This window comes from Ciconia boyciana, chromosome 3 (genome assembly GCF_034638445.1).
Source record: "Ciconia boyciana chromosome 3, ASM3463844v1, whole genome shotgun sequence".
In the NCBI taxonomy this organism is placed as follows: Eukaryota; Metazoa; Chordata; class Aves; order Ciconiiformes; family Ciconiidae; genus Ciconia; species Ciconia boyciana.
In genome coordinates this window covers 67,911,922-67,933,482 of record NC_132936.1, presented here as the reverse complement: position 1 = coordinate 67,933,482, position 21,561 = coordinate 67,911,922, and the positions used below count along the sequence as shown (strand labels likewise).

Here is a 21,561-nt window from a genome sequence, read left to right as displayed (position 1 = left end):
TGGGAGGGTGAAGCTATATGGTGGATCAGGCAGCTGTTATGGGCAAAGGCTTTACAGCTGAGAAATTAGGGGGGGAGAAGAAGATAAGCCGTGGAGATAGGGTACTGATATGAATTTATTGTGGGAGCACCTTCCTCCTCATGCAGTGTACTGTGTTAGTAAAAATAGTTACATGGAATTACAGAGGCCCACAGGGCAGGAGGTTGTCTCTGTGTGTCATCTGATACTGCTGTCGGTGTTGATGGTGGCACCCACATGAGTGGGTTTAGGAAGCCCAGGCTCAGCCTGTTCTTAGACACCTCCAGTGACAGAGGTGTCCTCTGTCCTGAAAGTCTTCCGGTGCTTCACTCGGACATATCCTTCACCTTTGCCTTGTTCAGGAGGCAATTTATAGACTATCCTTACACTAGTCTCCAACTGACGTCCAGCCTGATTGCAGTGAGTGGCTCTCTTCACTTGAATGTAGGAAACATCATATACAGCATCCGGTAGGATAAAATATGGCCAGAGGACTGCTTATTCGCTAAACCAGACGTGTGCTTATTTGCACACATCAGTTTGGGTGAAAACAACAGGCAAAGTGAAAAAGACCTATCTTTGGGAGCCATTAAAAATCAATGGGAATAAAAGAGCGGGATGTGTTGAAGTCAGCTGGCTGTTACCCAGCAACAGTGTCTGACAGCCACACTCTCAGGGACAGGCTGCTTCTGCCTGTGCTGATCTTTCTTGCGTTGATCTTTTCTGCAATGAAATGTGCTTTTCTCTCAGTTCTGCCCAGGCACCTCAGAAGTACCACGACAGACTCGCTTCACTGTGCTTCTATCTGAAGCTGGTACGAAGATCTGGAGGTGTGCGGTGTGGGGCTTGAACAGGCTCACCTTTTCTTTGAAAACCCAGTGATGTACCTCTGCAGTGTAATCCTTAGAGTCACCTACTAGGAACTGTCAGGCTTGCCCCAGCTTCTCTTCCATCTAATGTAGCTAAAATAAATGCAAGTTCCTCATCTCCGGTAAGAGCTGCCACCTAACCAGACCAGGGGGTAGGGGCTGGTTTGGATGACCATTTTAAGGCCCAGCCTGCCTAAATACATACTGCTAACCTGCAAGAGGCATTAGCCTGACTGCTTCAAATCTTGCTCCACAGTTACCACCGTGTCTAGGCTACACCAAAGAAATGGTGAGGAAGCCACCCATGGGTCAAGGTCCAGCTAGGCTGCTGGAGCTGCATCCCCCCAGCTGCCCTCCCTGCAGAGCTCAGCCTGCGCCCGTCCCACACCGAGTTGTTGCAAACACACACAAAACTCCTCTGAGAGCTCTCTGAGTTGCACGCTGCATGGGAAACCACAGTATTTCAGCCCCTGTCCTCCAGTGCCCCTGCAAAGCTTTGTAAGTGCTGGTTTCCCATGCTCGTCCTCCTTTCTTGAGCACCCTCACTGTCCTAATCTGTTGATTGTAGTTCTGTGATCTGGGTAGTGTTGTCAGCATCTGCATAACGCCCAGCTCACCCTGTACCTTGGGTAATTCTAGAAAATGACCATGTCTGAGCAATGAGACATTTGCAACCAGATTGAGAAGCATGCTGGCACGTCTGCTTTCCTGGGAAGTGAGCGTTGGCTGTAGGGAGCACAGAGAAATGGCGGGGAACTCATGCTGGCTCCTGCCTTGTGCAGAGCCATGCTTGTGTAATTTCACCGAGAGGCGATGTGCCAGTAACGCAGCTGTGCCGTGACTCTGAACTTGTGCAACACCAACACCACAAGTGTTTTGGAGAAGTGATGGTGTCATGACATCTGTCGTATTAGTCTTGTGCCCTGCCCTGTACACCAAGTCCTGACTGTTCCTGGGCCTCCCTTCCCACTGCTCCTTTTTTCCACAGCCAGGGCAGCCACGTCTGTGGGCTCTCTCCAAAAAAAGTAGGAGAGGCTAAAGTAGGTCATGTCCTTCCCTGCCTTCTCCACCCCATCTGCCCCACGCCGCCCCTCTCCCCTTAGCTTGGTGCCACCTTGGTGCTGGTGCAGGTGTGGGGTGAGAGGGACATGCCAGTGAGACTCCTGGGACAAGCACAGATGGGGCAATTCAAACTGTTTCAGAACTTTTTCCCTGAAGATCTTGCCGGAATTGCAGATGAGACATTTTAATTTCAACACGGTGCCATTTTCCAATGGAGCAGCATTCTGGTCAGTCCTGCTCCACGACCGAGCGGCCTTGGGGGCAGCTGTACAGCTGAGTGTGTAGCCGAGGGATTCTGCACCTTGCCTGAGCTGACCTGGTAATACGTGCTGTGGGGAAAGAGTATGTGGAGCAGAGGGTGCAGCTCTGTCCCTACGCTGTTGAGGGAAAAAGTGGTAGGCAGGAATGGCCTGTGTGCCACTGTCAACAGAGGGCTACTGTTTTTTGTTTCCTCCCTGGGTAATTATGCATACAGTGAATTTCTGAGTCACAGGACGGCAGCCCAGCAGATCAAATCATTTGTCCAGTACTGGAATAAGCTAGTGTGCAAGCCTGAAATGGTGAGCTAGCTCTGTTTGCTCAGCTAACAGCAGCGTAGGTTGCTAATTCCATTGCATCCCCTCAGAGCAAAAAAGGAGAAAATGTAGCAACCAGCAAAAGAAAATAGAGAGAGACTCTGTATTCCTCTTTCCACCAAATATGCCCAAATGCAGGCAGACAGCTCTCTCCCCTCACTTCCCCAAGCGCAGAGTGTTTGCTTTATCCGGTGATGTAACAGATTGCTAAATAATAGACAAACCTGATATGAACTCTCCTACTTATCTCTGTGCCGGTACTTACACGTGGAAGAATCATGTTGCATTTTTCTCTTGATTTTAACAGCTTTACAACCAGTAATATGCCACTGCCCTCTGCTGGAAAAGCACGAGCAGTCGTGCCAGGCGAGTGGAAAAGAAAACCAGAGTGGAATTTTGTGAATGTGTAGTATTACTGCATTTACTGCACTTGGAACTGGAGTGCTGTGACATGCAGCACGACAGAGCCAGCGGGAGCCCTCCGCTGTCGGGCAGAGCAGGATGCACTCCCCTACCACGGCCCTCTTCTTCCCTTGCTTCGGTGGGCTTCCAGGATGGGAAAAACCTGGCAGTGGAAGGAAACATCAGACCGGAGTTATCAGCATTCGCTCTTTCTCCCACACTTCACATATGGAATACAGTCGGGATTTTTGAGAACTCTTTTCTACCTAAAGCTATGTTTTTTGAGAACTCTTACTAGAACAGTCTGGATACAAAGTGCCCAGTTTAGGCTACCTGGTTTTGTAGGGTAGGTCATTCAACACACCTCAAGAAAACCATGTAATTCAAACTGCTGTCAGATGGCTGTGGTTATACAATCCATACGGACTTCACCACAATGTGCACTCCTCGTGAGTATTAAATCTGGGCTTAATCTAAGACCAATAGCAGCATTGGCTTTGAGTGAGCAGAGCGGTCTGAGGAAGGGCTATCTTTCCAGAAAAGGTTTCCATGAGATTTATTAGCTATTTCTGGTGTGGTGCTTGAACCTTATCAAATGATTTCTCATCATGAAGGGCGTTATGTTCTTCCTGAACTACAGATATATTATTGCTAGGTTAGCCTCTAAGCATGGAAATACCAGAGTTGCTGCCTTGAAGAACCATGGCAGATCTTCAGCTTAAAGCTGGAGGGTCAAAAATATTAGTTTTAATTGACAGGTGCACAAACAACCATGGTGGTGTGTTCCACCTACTCGAATGGCCTGCCTCCATCACTGGTCAGGGTGACATATCCTGGGGAAGGGGCAAGAAATCATGTGGAAAGTATAAGAAGATGCACAGCAGGCCTTGGCAACTACCCTTCCCCTTCCTCTTCCCCTTCCCCTTCCCCTTCTCCTTCCCCTTCCCCTTCCCCTTCCCCTTCCCTTCTTTCCCTTTCAGTTTCCTTTTCTTTCTTTTTCCCTTTCCCTTTCTTCAGGGTGACATATCCTGGGGAAGGGGCAAGAAATCATGTGGAAAGTATAAGAAGATGCACAGCAGGCCTTGGCAACTACCCTTCCCCTTCCTCTTCCCCTTCCCCTTCCCCTTCTCCTTGCCCTTCCTTCCCCTTCCCCTTCCCCTTCCCTTCCCTTCTTTCCCTTTCAGTTTCCTTTTCTTTCTTTTTCCCTTTCCCTTTCTTCAGGGTGACATATCCTGGGGAAGGGGCAAGAAATCATGTGGAAAGTATAAGAAGATGCACAGCAGACCTTGGCAACTACCCTTCCCCTTCCCCTTCCCCTTCCCCTTCCCCTTCCCCTTCCCCTTCCCCTTCCCCTTCCCTTCTTTCCCTTTCAGTTTCCTTTTCTTTCTTTTTCCCTTTCCCTTTCTTTCCCTTTCAGTTTCCTTTTCTTTCTTTTCCCTTTCCCTAGCACTGCAGCAAATGATTGTCCTGCGGATGGGAGTGCCACGATGGGGCCAGGAGCTCTGAAAATTAAACGGACTGAGTAGGCAAAGACTGGCTAAGCGGAGGGTGAAGGGGAAAGCCTCCTTAGCATAGCAGCAGCTGGAGCACTGGGCATGAAACAGCTGCTCCATAGACTGGTTTGCATGATTGGTTTCCCTGCCTTTAACTTCTAAGCCTTTTGCCCAATTTGCTGACCCATATATGGTTTTATGTCTTTACATACAGTAAATGCATAACAACTTTTTATAATGGCTCTATGAATGACACACTGCTGCCCTGTAACTTGGTAGCTGTCCCTGTGGTTACATAGATGTGTCTGATTATAGATCAGCCTTTCAAAAGTAATAAAATGAAGTGGCATTTTATGTAACTCAATGGGTTACAGTAGGAAGCTGTTAACAGTAGAGGATTAAAATAAAATTGTTCTTGATATTTAAAAAGTGATGAAATGAGGAGAAAAATAAATCCACCCCCAAATGCTGCAAATCATTCCTTACAAGTTTGGCATCTGCCAAGATCCTCCTTGGAAAAAAAACCTGGGCTCCTTCCCTCAGAGGGTCCTCCCACACCATTCAAGGCATAAATCTCAAGGGTAGTGTTCACTGTCCACAGACACACATGGACAGACCGTCCACAGGCACACCCAGCATCCTCATTAATAAACCCCACTTATCACATGGGGTTGTTTTTGATTGCTTTCTAAAAATATTACTGCGAAATCTTCATATTCTGTGCATTTTCTATGATGACTTAAATACAGGGGAGCAGATCTGACACATTTCAGCAGGCTTCTGTGTTCTTTAAAGGTAAATGTTTAAAGGTAGGCCATTAGTGTGTTACATTTAATGTTTATACATTAGTGTGTATTAATCAAGTGATTGGCTGACTGAAATATTTCAACAGCGATCAAAGTATGATTACAAGTTAAATCAAGTTATTGATAATGAAGGACTAAATTCAGCTGGAAAGAAAGATACAAACAGAAATAACTCCTGAGTTTCAGATTATTCGTGTTACTTCTAAAAGCTCATCCCAGCATATTATCTGTTGCCTTGATTTTCTTTTCATTTCTGTGACATGACTGCTGCCATAAATAAATGAACTTGCATAACTTTCGGATCATTCACTGGATGTGGCATTGAATAAATCACAAAATTCTGCATATTCTGCAAACTGCATTCCTCTGATGAGATGCAGTTAGTCTTGCACATTTATTTCCAACATTTTGGCTAGGCATGTACCTCTCTCACATACTTAATAAACACAAGATTATTTTCCAGAATTCCACTCAGTAATTTTTGACATTAAGCACTAAAAAAAAAAATAAATCAGCCATTCACTATTAAAAGACTTTAATTATTTGGAACACTAACAGCAAGAATGTTTACTTGAAAATGTTTCTTTCCACTTTAGTCCATCTTCAAACCTGTTACACTATATTCCACTGACTAGTATTACAAATTACACTGACATGTTTCCTCATACTTGTAAAACATAGAACTACAGTAAATTGTTTCACAAGGTGTTTGGAAAAAACATATATAAGAAATTATTCTTTCCCTCTTCTTCTATGATGAAGCAGAAGCTTAGTTTTAAAGTAACAAGAACAGTCATTATAGAGCTAAATATATTTGACATATTTAACCTCACAAATAAATAAATATATACAAGGGAGGTTACAGCATGTCAACTACAAAGTAGAAGCTTTACCTTGTAGAATTGAGAGCATTCAAGAGCATCTAACTGACACAGACAGTTTAAGATTACTACATGGTAGTAAAAAAAGAGAAAAAAAATCTTAAATCAGCAAATATATAGGTAGCTGTACATTAAACTGATAGTTAGGTTACAGCTCAGTTTCAGTCATGATACTGTGTTTGCTTTTTATTTATATTTTACTAATCTATTATGTTTTATTGATTCCTCATTTTTTCAGGAATGTTTGGTTTTCCTTCTCTTCACTTCTGAACACCTTAATCAGGTAGAAATCTCACAGTAAGCTGCTATGTGAACACTATTATCTACAGTAGTTAAGCAAGTGGGATGATAAAATATAAGTTCAGTAAATGCTTGTACATAATCTCTCCCTAAATTATTTCCCTTATTAAAGATATCTGACAACACTCATCCCTGTTAATAATTACATTTTAAGTGAATCGGGTTGACTTTCATTCATACCACCACGTAAGTATCTGCAGTTATGAGACTGAGGTTTCGTTAAGGTCCTTGTAGCGACAGCAGTGTTTCTGGACGGAATCTCATCAGGACATCCTCCTCCCGCCAGGTGTTTGCAGCCAGGGAAAATACGCCATTTGTGCGGTCACAGCATTAAATGATCTCTGCACGCAAAAGCGCGTGCAAAGAGCAGAGAAAGGCACAAATCCACATCCCTAATCACTGAACATCCACCTGCTTGGCAACCGAAAAATCTCACAGCACAACTTTCTGGTCACCTTCTGAATACAATTAATTAAATATCTGGCTAAAAATATTTTGGTAAAAAAAAGCGCCTTTTTAAGAATGAAAATTTCCATTAGGAGACATTCTCCTCTGAAAACATTATTTGAAAACACCTTTGATGTTCTGGCCCATGCTTTCAGCAACACGTGCAGTCATGATTTTTACAAAACCTGTCATGGGGCGAGACGTGCTTCAAGAGGAGAGATGCACTCTTGGCAGTCATGGCCGCATGTCAATGTGTCACACATTTATAGAGATGAAAACAAGTAAGCATTTTATGCTCTTGTCTCTTCTCTGCACACACACACAACTCAGCGTCGTTATGCACACAGAATAGCAATGTGAAATTCCCTAATGTTGCCTGAACACTGTTTAAACTCTGTGCCTCCAACAACCTCAATCAAGTCAACCAACCAAGGGGCAGAAGGGGGATACTAATAGTGATAACGTTATGTGCCCAGAAAGATGTTATTTATTTATTACTGGTAAATGTATTCCAGGTTATTCTAATGTTGCAATGCCATCTGATGGAGGTGTCTATACATACAGTATATCTGAAGTACAGAGACTGACAAATGAACTCATGGGCTTACAAATTATTGATCTTGTATTTAAATACTTAAGTTTTAGCACCGTTCATGGTTCTCAGATTGTCTGTGGTACACATTGTGGCTTCCTCTGTCATATTTACTGTGTGCATTATTATAACAATATGTGTGGAGAGAGATCTAGGTATATATTTATATATCTATATGTAGTTGAATGTCTTCTATTTCGTTTAGTGAAAAAGAACATTAAACATAGAATTGTGATGGGAGATGCCACATTTCATACACACCAATCAATAAGTGTTGAAACATGACTTTGTGTAAACTTTGGATTTACCTGTGTACTTGTTCTGCACAGATGCAAATGATACATACAAATTCCATAATTATCAATGGGCTTAAAATTTGCAAGAGTTACTAGCAACCTGCATGCTCTTCCCAGCCAGCACATCTATGTACTAAGTGTGTTTCTATGTCCTGGATACAAAATAGCCTGAATTTACAGCACATACTGTTTTGGTAAGCAAGATTTGCATGATTAGGTCTATTTAGTCAAAACTGGTTTAAAATAACCCTTTAACACTGGTGTTAGGGTTTTATTCACTTACGAATAAAGCACAGACAGCACTAGACAGTCAAGAAGCAAGAATCTAACATGTGTCATAGGAGAAATCCATATTCTTCAAAAGAAAAAGACCATCAGTAAACTGTTCAATAAGAGCTTGCCTGTACTGCGTGACATGTCTGTTATTTTCTCCAGGAGTCAAGACTTGCTTCTGTTTGGACTATATAATTTAGAGTTAGGCTTGTGGCTCTTCAGTCTTAAAAAATATTTACACAGGATTACAATTAGCTGTCCAGGCATCATGTTGGCTGGCACGCATTTAAAAACAGCTCAATACCATGGTGGAAAATTGTCTTTTTCCACAACAGTAAAAAGGCAGAGAAATTGGTCCTCGTGTGGAAGCTGTTAACAGGAGAACATTATAAACTAGGAAAAAATAACTAAACAGGTCACATTCTATGACATCCAGTATTCTCAATTCCAGGCAGACTTTTGTCTTCCTTTGGTTCAAAAAACTCAGAAGCCCAGTTAGAACTTTGTGCTGTGACTAAATGTGTCGGACATGATGATGTTTTTATAGAAGTTGTCGGAGTGAGGATTGCAGTATCCCTTGACCTTGTCAATAACCTGGTGGACAGGGATGATTGATGTCTGTTCTCCATCCTCTTGGGCAAATTTTGAAGATGGCTTGTCAAGAAAAACATTCTCTAGGAAGAGGAAAAGGCAATAAGAAGTTAGGGCTTCTTAAGCAAACTCATAGTTTAAGAGGTGTGTCACTCCCACATAGATACGACTTCAATTGCTACTACTGCTGAATGAAATTACTGCCCTAAAAGCCAGCAAACAAATTTTTGGCTTGGAATTACTTCTTCTAAATTCTTTTTAGATGCCTGGTTTTGTGGTCAGACCTCTCAGGTCTCTCTTGAAATTATCCCCCTATTATTTTACCTAAACTGTAACTGACTCCTACAACCCTTTAATATATTAATTTACTGTTGATGCTTTGAATCTTACAAACTAAAAACATTTCAATAGGATGGGAAAAGGGTTCACCTCCATAACATCTGGTAAATAATATCTTCATATAATAAAGTAGTGGAAGATGACAGTAAATGGATTTAATTATTTCAACAGTGATGGTTTTAAGCTATGCACAGAAATAATGTATTCTGCACAGAATGTAGCAGAAGACGACTTGCATCTTAAATCAGATAACCAGAGCCAAAACTGGCCTAAACTTTGCGCTTGCCTAGCATCACTTTGTCTTTTCCATAACATGGGGGGTACAGACTGAACAATTGTGGGGAGGAAAAGATGCAGAAAACTGGCATCCCTTCAGATTTCATGTGCTATAAGCCAAGGTTGGACCTGAAGAGAAAAAGGAGCAAGGCAATTCCCAGCTGGGCTGGGAAAATCTGCTTCAGCAGCTAACAGTATTGCTGTTTGGAGAACGGTCAGTAGGTAGAGCTCATGTAGTGAGCAGTGAGAAGGAGAGAGCCTGTATCTCATTTTCTCAAGTACATTGTCCCAATAAGCTTTATCTCTTCCACTGTAGTGAATAAAACTGGAGTTAATTCTCTTAAGCCAGGCAAGGTTTGGACCATTGCAGGCCAACAGTAAGATGGAGTATCCTGTGAAGCAATATTTTCTACAAGTGACATTTTTGATGGCTGTTTACAAGACCTTGGTGAAATCACCTTTGAAAATTCCTTGGTAAAGATAATTTAACACTTTTTCATATTATTTAAACTATGATTTCATACAAAACTTGTTTCTTATAGAAATAAGTCATTAAATAAAAATAAACAGAAAAGTAACCCACCCCTGCAGAAGTAATGATATCAAGCCGTAAAAGAGTATGAAGTGTTGCATGAAGGAGAAATGGATTGCAGAGTGAGAAATCAAAACAGTTGTACTCATGAACAAAGAAACAGGCATGTCCAGGCATATCAGAATGATTTTTTCAAAGCACGCAAGAATGTCCATGAATCACAGCAAATAACCCCATGTCCAATAGCAAACTGCTGAGTACCGTGTGCCTTTCAAATGTATGCATTTATTAGCCAATGGTGCTACATTTTCAAGTTTTTCTACATATTGAATGCCTTATTACAAAGATGAAAACTTAATTCTTAGTCTTTAGGGAAGGTTTTTGAAATTCCTTGCAAATATGTACACTTTTTTTTCACAAGGCATCATTACATTGTTAAATACCAGCTATTTCCTCATGAGATTTGCATGCACAGGAATTATGTAAGTCTTTTGAAACCAGCGGGGCCCTCTTTTTTTTTAGCTCAATGGGCTTCACACCCAAGTACAGGGTTAAAATCCTGTATCACTGAAGTAAATGGGAGTTGTACCACCAAATTCACTGCAGAAATAATCTTAACTTCTAATTTATAGAAGTGCTATATATGGTATTTAAGTACTATCTACAACAAGTTTGTGTCAGACTCGTAGACAGCAGGGCTACAAGATGCCAAAGTGCTTTCTTTCATCTACCCAGTAGGGTCCACCCAATATTCGTGTCCCAATCAGTGCATTCTGCATTCAACCAGCAGTTCACAGCACGGCTTTCAGGCATATATAGTTTGTCATTGAAACTTTGGGTGTGACTGGATGTGAAAAAACAATAGCTAGAAGACTAATTCCATAATGGCCATAGACCAAATAGAAATACAGTATCTTAAAATTCCTGTAATAACTTTTTAAAATATTTTTAAAATTTCTAGGACTCAATCAGATTGTTTTTGCTTTTTAATGTATGCTTTGTGTATGGGTGTTCCAACTTAATCTCCTTTCCTCAGACTACTGTGCTCAGGCATTTATGTCAGGACACGGTCTTTTTTCTAAAATGGTATCTTCCAAATGCTTCATGCCCTATACAGAGTGAAGACACCCAGAGTTTGAAGCACACTTATCCTTTGATTCAGCATCAATGGTGCAAGATGTAATAGTGAGAAACAAGCAGCGTTTCTGATTAGCAAAGTCCTTTGCGTCAATGAGGACATCATGCAAGTGGCATCCCTCCACCCTGTTCAAACCATGCATTCAACAAAAGCAATTCTCACTTTACCTGTAATGCTCCACCACTGATGAGGAAAGGGCCTTAGAAGACATTATCTATACCACAAACACATGAATGCTTGTGTCAATTCCAGGGAGCACATTATAACCATATTAACAAGAGTTGCCAAGATATAGCTATTACATTATTTGCTGCAATTTAGCTAAGACATCAAACTGAGAAGTTTAGCTGTATTAAAAATCAGAATCTTAATGTTATTTTATATTATTTTAACACGTGAGAAGGTATGTCAGTATTTAAAAACCTAACGTTATGCAAAAATTCCTTTGGAGTATCACAATAAAACGTGTATTTTCAGAGGTCAAAGCAAAATGCATTAAAATTTTAAAAATACAGAGAAAACTGTGGTATTCCCTTAATGTCCAATAAACAATCACATTACAAACTATGATTACATTACCGACTGCAAACCCTTTTAGGAAATAATTTATGCATGGGATTAAGCTCACCACTTTTGAAGAAAGTACAAGAGCATGTTCCTAACTGCAAGTTTCTTATAACTTACTACTTCTTATCCGGAACTGTTTTATTGTTTTGCTTCAAGAACACATTGCAAAAACTCCAGCACTAAGCCTCTTTAATTGTCAGACTGATAAAAAGCCCTGAGTCCAACAAAACATTTAAGCATATTTTTATCATTAACCCCAATACCAAGGGTCTAAAAGGTTGATCTGCCACGAGTACAAATGGGAATTCTCTGTCTGCAGAACGGAGAATGCTCTGCAGCGGAAAGGGCACAACGCTCTCCGCCTCTACTATTAAATTAAGAGTAGCACTGTGATCAGTGCATATTATAGACGCTGTTCGTGGACGACTGCTGACAGAAGTGTCACTTTGTAGGAGAGAGAGCTGAAGACAGCTTGCTCAGGGCAGCTGGGTGCGTGGCACATCAAACCTGAGATGGCAGCAGGGACAGGCACCCTGGTGAGGCAGGCGCCAGCTGTGTACTCCCAGCGCGGCTGTGAATGGCAGTCCTGAGAGCAAGCTCAGGTACGCTGGGGAATTTCTAAGATACCGCTCATTTTTACTGTATTCAAAGCAAATGTACTTCATGTATATTCTTGATAACAAAAAAAGATTTACACTCTTAAAAAACCTGATGCACAACCCCTCATGCTAATGGCTGCACTGAATACTGGTTAGTGAGAAAATAACAATGTAATTCTTAAAAAAGGGGATTTCTAGACAAAAATTGTGTGCCTAATCAAACCAGGTAATGATCATCAATAAAAAAAAATAAGGTATTTCCTGGAAACTATGCCACATATCAAGAAAGGAGACTGTACCATCATAAATGAGACACTGGGGACTTCTGAAAATAATTTATACTTAAGGAACAACGTAACTTTCCTTCCAGTAAAATCGTGTATTTCATATCTAAACATTGCTTCTAACAAACATTTTAAAGCAAGTAAACACATCTTTGGGTTAAATATGTGCGCAGATTTTATTTCCACTATGTTTCAGAAGAGGATTCTGTGATAACGTCATGTGACTTTATACAGGACAAAAACATGAGTTCCCAAAAACCCAGTAACAAAAAAATCTGAACCATTTAAGTGATTTTCTGAAATACTATCTCAGACATAAGCAAACAGACTTGCAAATCATTCCAGTTCCTCTCTTTTTTTGCTTCTTTAAAGTGTTCTTAAAATGAGCACGTTTTTATGGCATGAGTAGAATACAGATGATGCCTTTTGTTACATATACCATTGACATCTAAATAAATAAGCAGTAGGTATGGCATGCTATTTGTAGAAGGGAAAGACAATGCATACTCTGGGAACACAGCATCAATTTCCAAGTAGCCTCCATTTGTCTCTTTACCCATAAATGTGTTACAGTTAAATGGAAGCAGTTTGACCAAGTGAATCAACTGTGGCCTTGGGTTCAAAAGACTTGATTCCTATTTCCAGCCATGCTGCTAGCTTCCATGTTACCTTGGGCAATGAACATCATCTCCCTGTGCTTTGGTTACTCTGTGTTTACAATGGGATAGTAAGACTTACCTTCTTTTAGCCAGAGAGGTAAAAATGCTATAACAAAGTAAGGTTTGCTTTCGTCACGCCTACTTTGTTTAGTATGGGAACATACCCAGATCAGAATTATATATTGGATGTATTGTATATGAGGTTAAGATTTTTGTTAAACAAACAGTAACATATATTTTAAAAATACTGAAACTATATGAATTGGTGAAATTTTCTCACATTAACCTTTGGGTAGAAATCCCTACTGTACCTTTAACATGAAATTACTTATTTACAGATGCACTGTGTTACAGTGCAAGAACTCACCTGTATGGCTGTTTCGTTTGCAATATGTATTCATTGTAGATTTTGATTTGGATGTTAAGTAGGTTGAATTGGAGCCGATGGAACTAGAGGATAAGGATTTCCCAAGATTGTCAGAACTCTTCTTTATAATGTTGGTTGCTGTTTTGCTCCAATCTAAAAATGATTGAAAAGTTTTACATAAATAATTACCATAGGTACTAAATGCCTAATTTACTCAATTGTGAACATTTCAAGTATCAGATGCATTTCTTAATGTTGTTTATAACAGCCTATTCTTTTCCTGTCAGGTAGCCTCTTTGGTTCTTAAGAAACACAAGAATTATTCCAACTTGATTTACTTTGCTGTTTATCACAGCAGTTAAAATTGGTGACTCTAACACTCTAACAATCATTTGGGTGAATGGCAGAACTGTAAGATCTGGCTTTCCAGGATGCAGCAGAGCAGCGAAGATCTGTAGCAGTATAAGGATGCTAAAGTTTCATCACCTGAACAGAGAAATCCAAAGGAGGGATAGATAGGAAAGGGATTGATAGGAGCATTTACAGAGGTCTTATCGTTTGAGGGCTTGATCTGCTGAGGTAGGTACTACATACTAGTGGATTTGCACTTGTTGTTACAGGGTTGTCGTGGTTTATCTTCAGTTGGCAACTAAGCACCACACAGCCGATCGCTCACCCTGCCCCCCAGTGGGATGGGGGAGAGAACTGGAAGAGCGAAAGTAAGAAAACTTGTGGGTTGAGGTAGGAACAGTTCAATAATTGAAAAAAAAAAATTGTAATGAAAAGGAAAACAACGAGGGAGAGAGAGAGGAACAAAACCCAGGAAAAAACCCAAGTGCTGCAACCGCTCACCACCCGCCGACCGATGCCCAGCCAGTCCCCGAGAAGCGATCACTACCCCCTGGCCAACTCCCCCAGTTTCTATACTGAGCATGACGTCATATGGTACGGAATAGCCTTTTGGCCAGTTTGGATCAACGATCTTGGCTGTGCCCCCTCCCAGCTTCTTGTGCACCTGGCAGAGCATGGGAAGCTGAAAAGTCCTTGACCAGTGTAAGCACTACTTAGCAACAACTAGAACATCAGTGTGTTATCAATATCATTCTCATACTAAATGCAAAACACAGCGCTATACCAGCACTATACCAGGACAAAGGTTTCACATATTGGTGCACTATTAATAACAATAAATAATAATGGTTATTCAGTAGTTCACATTTGAAGAGTTTTGTCTGAACCATTAACACAATCAGCTCTTATAGTGGAACAACTTCCAAAATTAAACGAAATAACTAATACCAATAAACTTACTGAGGAAAACTGACACTGAAAAACTCATCACAAATGTCCCAACACCAGTAGAATAAATGTGTCTAACTAATTCCATATCATACACTTGCAGGTAAGTACAGGTAGTTTCACACTTTAGTCTTGTTGTCGTTATTCACTGTATTGCAATGAAATTCACAAAATGGAAGAAAGTCCAAACCAAAGACACATGGGCCACTTTAGCCTTGATTTAAATCAAGACAAATATTTTATGCTAAATCATTGCTATAGGGTATAGGTTACTGCTTCTCTGATCTAGCTATGGCAGTGTTGCAAGGCTTTGGCTTGTTTGTTTCTCTGCCTTACCATATCATGCCCTAAAGTACACTTCAATCGGATAGGTATGCAAGTTCACATTTGGCTTATATTTCACTGTTCTGCCTGCAAACTGTGTCAGGTTCATGGAGAATAAAACCAGCCAGTGGTGATGGTTAATGCTAGGCGTAATGACAGCACATTAACTATACCACTAAAGTACTCAAATCCTTCAGGTTTTTATTTCTATCATACCCCCAAGCTGCCCAACAGCAGCAAAAAAATCTGGAAATAATTTGATCCATCTGTGTTTTCCAGTTCAGGAGTTACAGCATGAACCACATGGAAACTGAACATACGAAACAATCTGGATGCCTGATCTGAATGAATACGCTTTTCCTAATTTGTATTGACTCTTTGAAATCACAAATCAGGTTTTCTTATGACAAAGTGAAAGCATAAATGTTTCATAGTGTACAATGAGAAAGCATTCCCTAAACAAAACAGAGAAAGACAAAGCAAAAGTCTTGATGGCAAAGCAGTTCCTTAAAACCTTGAAACAAACCTTGGATGCCAAGAGAGAAAGGACACAAGGGTATTTGGAGCACTGTTATTACCTGGGATAGACCGGCTTACCTTACTAGGCAATGAGCTTATGCCACCTTACATCAACTGTAGATTTCGACCCTGGTCATTGAGCAAGAACCATATGAGCAAGAATTATATGGTCCCAAATAATTACATCAGACAGCAAAGCAAGATCCAGTTGCCTAAACACAGGAGTCTAATGCTATCTGAGATGGCCAAAGGTGCGGGAGACTATAAATGCAGTGTCCCAAGTGTTCCACTTGGAAGTGTCCAAACCAACTGCACTCCTTTCTCTCCGAGAGTTGCAGATAAAGATGAACTTCAATTTGGAACATAATGAGGCTTCTGCTAAAGGAATACTCTGTGTTTTTGAGTCTCTGATGGTCTCTCTGCATTATATGGTGAAGGACAGAACAGTTTGAAAAGGCAAAGATAAAAGCAAAAGATGTCAGAGTATTTCTCTCTGCCTTTTTAGAATTGCTCCCACATCAACCTAACAGTCCACACAATTCAGTCAACACACTGTAATGTAGGAGAAAAGGAGTAAGATTAGCTTTTGAATGACAGAGTTTGAATCTCTGGATTTTTTTTTTTTTTTTTCAGGGTCCAAAGGGCCTTCCAAAACCATGCTTATAGCACCACAAAATTTACCAGCTGCCTTCAGTGGAAAACTGAAAGAGAAGACTTGAGAATTTTTATGAAGTGATATCTGAAAAGTCCCTTGGCAATTGTTAGTACTGAACTGAAGTGACAGCCTATGATTAATCTATTTTTCCACATCTCTGGCTTACATTGTATTATATTAAAAATAACATAGCAAGCTGTTCACCTGGACTTTTATGGACTACTGCAGCATCTAAGGAGGGGAGCTGTGAATTGCTTTTACCTGAATTGTCTGCCAGTCGGAATCTGCCACAACAGAGATGTCTCCTCCATTGTTTCTGCACATTTTCTTTCATAGCACAATGGAATACAAATATAAATAAACCTGCGACAAAAGCAAATAAACAGCAAATGAAGCATGTATTTATAAATAGACAAACAGATTAACTAAAATCTGCTAACAAAAGACTGTGAAGTACAAGCAAAGGAAAATCATAAAGTTTTCTTATTGTCATCTATGCCTCATTTAAGAGGTATGGAAATTAATCAAAGTTTTCCCATCCTCTGGCAGCTATTTAAATGCTTGGGATATCAGAAGAGAGAGAACAGGACCTCTTTTATTGATACTGTTGATGTAGATCCAGCTCAGTGTGGGTCTTTTAATTTTTTTTTTAGCTTAGAGGAAAATAATTAAAAGGTTTTTTCTCTGAACCAAATGAATATTTTGCAACAGCAAGAGCCAGACTGCAAAGTAAATACAGACACTATTATATTAGCAAGAAGTTATTTTATCTCCTCCTGTTCCATAGCTACAGAACTGTGGGCGGTATTCTTTTAAAACCAGAAGTCTTGTAATTGGCACTAGAGTGCCCTGAAAAAAGCACACTTGGATGTATGTGTATCACATGCGTGTACTTGAAATGACTATGAAAATGATAAGAATATGTTCACAAGTACTAATTAGGTGTCCAGCTACTTGCTTCTGAAGAAAATTGCCTGGTTTGTGCATGCAATCGCAACAAATGTGTTTAAGAATGTTTTTGCAGAGTTCATATTTCTCATGCAATTGGATAATCTTTATTTTCAAGACAGAAGATAAGCATCTACCATGTGGTAAAGAAGGTCTTAACTGGGTGTATCATATGATTTCATCATTCTACAGAGATACTTTGGAGCTAAATATAGAAGTTGGAAATCTCATATGCTCCTGGCGTTTCCCAGGCAGGCACTGGCTGTGGAATCTTCTGTCGTTCTCTGGCTTGGCCTGTTCTTGTTTTACTCTTATTCACTGGGAGAGAGCCAACCTGGGGCTGAACACCTGATGGCAAAATGTTACTGCCAAATCCCTTATGATTATATTTTAAACATGAATAAATGCTACATAACGTGGGCAAACAGGTTTAAGTGCCATCCTTTAAGACTGTTCCTTCATGATCATCATTAATAGCTCTGTATAATAATGCCTACTATGTTTCAGCTGGTAAAACACAATGGCAGGGTATAGCTTGGAAAAAACTGCTCTGGAGCATAAAAGTATCCTCTCTCCTCCAAAGTGCTGAGGTCTAATTTTGCATGAATGCTTGTCATGGAACTGGACTTGTATTTGCTTATAGCCATCAGGCCAGGCTGCGACTACTGAGATCAGTTAACTTTAGGTAAATGTTGTGTCATGAAACACATTTTTTGCAAAATTTTTCAAGAGCTGATGGGGAAAAAAAAGGAGAAGCACAATTTAAGGAAGGCAAACATACCTTAATGCATCCCATATGGAAGCGCTGTCGACTTATGGTTACTATGCTTGCATTTAGTAAAATATTTCTGTGTGTGATGTGTTTTAAGCACAGAGTAATTCCAATGCAGTCACTAGAGCTCTTACAGGCTTAGAGTTATGCTGTTGTTTGCGGCCCAAAGTACCTCTTAGGATTTCTGTACAGCTACAAACTTACTAAATTGATGCTTAATTAAATTGTGGTGAATGTTTGGAACATTCTGAATGGTTAAAAAAGAAAATGCATATATCTATAGTAATACAAAACAAATGTACTGCATTAAGTACTTTGCCTTTGCCCTGTCTGGGCTTGGTCCCTGAAATTTTTTTCTCTGTATTTCATTATTCATTAAGTTTACAATGTGCTTCAGTAATGCAGCTTTGGTTTTGTTTTCCAGAGCCAAATCAGACCCTAGGCTTGGCTCTAGCTTGGCTCTGACTTAAAAGTATTTGGCTTGCCCAGGCATATATATAAAATGAGCAGCCAAAAAAGAGATGTTCCCAGATTTTTTACTCTGAGCGTCAAAGGGAGAAAAATAATTTCCTATGTAGATGAAATAGCAAAGTACAGTAACACCAGTAGTTGCTGAAATTTACTTTTTCACTGCCAGTGCACAGAAAACTAGGTTGATGGAGGCTGCTGGTATAGCTTAAAATGCTAGTGCAGTTTTCAAAAACTTGCGAGAGAGAAGAAACATATTTACTGAGGGCTCAATAATTAAGTTCATGCTAGTACTGATAAAAGACTTGTCATACTGAACTGCTTTTTGCTGCTAGGAAATGCTTCCTGATACAAATCCTAAATTTTTCTTTGCTCCATTCCATCCCCTTACTGCTACATGTGCACTACACCAGTTGTATGTGATTTTAAATGCCCTCTTTCTTGTTCCTTTAGCTTTGCCTAGCTCTTTCTGACACAGCAATAAGCATTTTCAGATATGGGATTGTTATCTTCCTGTGCTTGATATGACAGGCCTGAACATATACTTTGCCATCTTTGCTACCACAATCTGTGAAAAGCTCATCACTCTTCTTCTTTTTGCATTTACTCCTCAGGTTTTTCAGTTTCATCTTCTCACTCAGCTGCCTTCCGAATATTCATTTTCCATTGAACAGTGCTATTACCCCACAGAGACTTAAGCAGTGGTGGTCAACCTTGTGTGCACTCTGCACATACAAGCTTAATTGATTGCACTGGAAATAAATTCTGGTTACAGAGAACTTGTTGAATTTGATCCTTGGCATGCTTTTCAGAGTTTTAACCTTTTTTCATGTTCTTCCCATACTTCTAATCTCTCTAGGCCTGTCTGAATTTCTAACATGGACACATTGCAGTAATACTTCATTCTGCTCCCATAGGGCAGTATCAGAATCTGTCCCTTGGAAAAAAGTCTTTAGTAAGAACACCACATCCAAACAATTTTTGCCATTTTGCCTAGCATTTTAGGTTGAAACTGAACCAAACCAAAAACCACAACATTATTCTCTTTCCACGAAAGCTCAATAAATCTTTTAGCGCAGTAAATACGTCTCAGCGTATTTATCCACACAGCGTAAATCCACACAGCGTAACATTAAGTGCTTTTTCCATAAAGGGAAGATATTTTGCTGACCCTGGGAAAATTTATATTTTATCTCAATATTTGTGTGGCATAACACACACTCCTCCAATGACATTCTTGGGTTTGGTTTTTTGTTATGGTTTTTTTCCAGGCAAATTTATTTTTTATCTCAATATGTGTGTGGTATAACACATGCCTCTCCAATGACCTTCTTGGATTTTTCTTTTAGTTATGTTTTTAGTTGTTCTTTATTAGCGGGTAGGGCAAGCGGAGGGAGATTCTTACATCGTTCGGTATACATATGCAAATTTCAGCTCTGAGCTGAATTTCTTTTAAATGTCAGCTATATACTTCTGTAACTTGTAATAATTTGATTACAATTTATAGCATTTTTCAGAAGGATGAACTACATTGGAAAAGTAAACTTCAGTAAAGGAAACAAAAATAAGCTGACTACAACAGTCGCTGGATTTTCCTTAAGGAACCAAAGAATATCCCATATCTCTCTGCTATCTCTCTGCAGTGAAACAAGACTGAATTTTGTTTTATGACCTTCTCATGCCTTAATAAAATAGTTATGAGCTTTACAGATTCCCTACGGGAATAAATTAAGGAAAGAGGCTTCCTATATTTGTTATAATCAGTGAAAGGAAATGTTGAAGGTCATACAGCATCTATCTCCACAGAGATCACTGCAGACTGTTAGTTAGAAATAGTACTACTTATAATAAAGTGCATTTTATTGAAAAGACCTTGAAACTAAGTAATTTAACTAAGATATTCAACCCATGTGTAGTTGGTATCATTATTCCACATAAGGGGAAACTAATGATGTTTTAGGATCAAGGAAAGATCCAGAGAGCTTGGATATGATTTACCTAGTCAAATCACTGGACATATGATGTCCCAGAACAGCAATGGCTCAAATACTATTTGTTCACAGAACAGAAATTCAGCTTACCTTGCAATGAATTGAAAATGGAGAAGAGGTACAGGAAAGGAAGAGTTAAGGGACCCCAGGCAAAAAAGGCAAAGCCCCACGTCATGCCCAGGAGGAAGGTCAGGCTGACCACGCTACGGAGGTTCCTCAGGATTTCTTCCTTCAGGCTCCGATTAGTTCTTTTCCCATTCCTCCCACAGATCTGCACCATCACCACAATAAACATGGCAACATTCATCAGAAACATGATTCCAAAGTAGCCGGCACAAGTCACATAAAAGACAACTTCATTCTTGATCCAGCAGCTGCAAAAAAATACAAATATATGATCATTTTTAGATAAAGCAAACTATTCTCCAATTATTTATATGACTACAAGGAAAATCCGTCTATGTCTGATTCCGCTGATGCAGAGCTATACTTTCAAATGAAACCTTCGTCCATTTTCTGCTTGTAAATCGGATGAAGCCCAGTGGCATCTTAAGTGTGACTACAGCGCATAGTAGTATCACGTCAGAAATCTGAGGGTTATATCACATTTTATTTAAAACTATTTAAAAAGGAAATCTGACCCCAGATACAAGCTGTGGGAACTGCAATCCCATCATGGAATGTTTAGACTCAGTATGAGTAGCTTCATCACTTTCATCTGTGTGAAGCATAGGACGCTTTAGTAACAGAATGGGCAAACTTGGATCTTCAGTGCCAAAATCCCAAGTTTCTGCCACTTGAGCTAAAGGAGAACTCATACAGCTCTGGAGAAGAAGCAGAATGGGCAGCAGTTTGAGGTAGCCGTTTGACAGTCAGCCATGTGAGAGATCTAGCTTATTCTTCTAGCAGCAAGTGGCCGGAATGCTTAACGTGATACTTTAATAAAAACACAAAATGACATTTTAATTTGTCATGATGAAGCTTTGCCAGGCAAGGAACAGAAAATGAAGTAATAAACAGTCACATAAAAATTCTGGCATTTGGAGATTATTATCTGGACATCAAGAGAAGAACATAGAAAGCTAATGAACTACATTAACAAAAGGCTGTTTTATTTACAAAGAAGACTATTTTTATATTACTTCTTTCTTTGCTCTTTTCTAGAAGATATAGCTTTCATTTAAGATAAACCAAACCAGGTATTGTTATTTTATTCTCA

General features: G+C 39.9%; 1 protein-coding gene across 5 annotated transcripts in view; it reads right to left on the bottom strand.

Annotated features, from left to right (window-relative positions):
- Nucleotides 1-5,632: 5,632 nt before the first annotated feature.
- The window catches only part of ADGRG6 (adhesion G protein-coupled receptor G6), a 115,982-nt gene continuing 100,053 nt past the window's right edge, over nt 5,633-21,561 (bottom strand). For 4 of the 5 annotated variants that reach the window (XM_072855982.1, XM_072855985.1, XM_072855983.1 and 1 more), the window contains 4 exons: nt 20,433-20,716; nt 16,425-16,526; nt 13,367-13,519; nt 5,633-8,688 (listed from right to left, as the gene is read on the bottom strand). In XM_072855982.1, the coding sequence (XP_072712083.1) occupies nt 8,510-8,688; nt 13,367-13,519; nt 16,425-16,526; nt 20,433-20,716 (718 nt within the window). In that variant the 3' untranslated portion in view covers nt 5,633-8,509. Of the gene's footprint in view, nt 8,689-11,057; nt 11,105-13,366; nt 13,520-16,424; nt 16,527-20,432; nt 20,717-21,561 lie in introns of all 5 variants that reach the window. The other variant, XM_072855986.1, reaches the window with a different exon arrangement.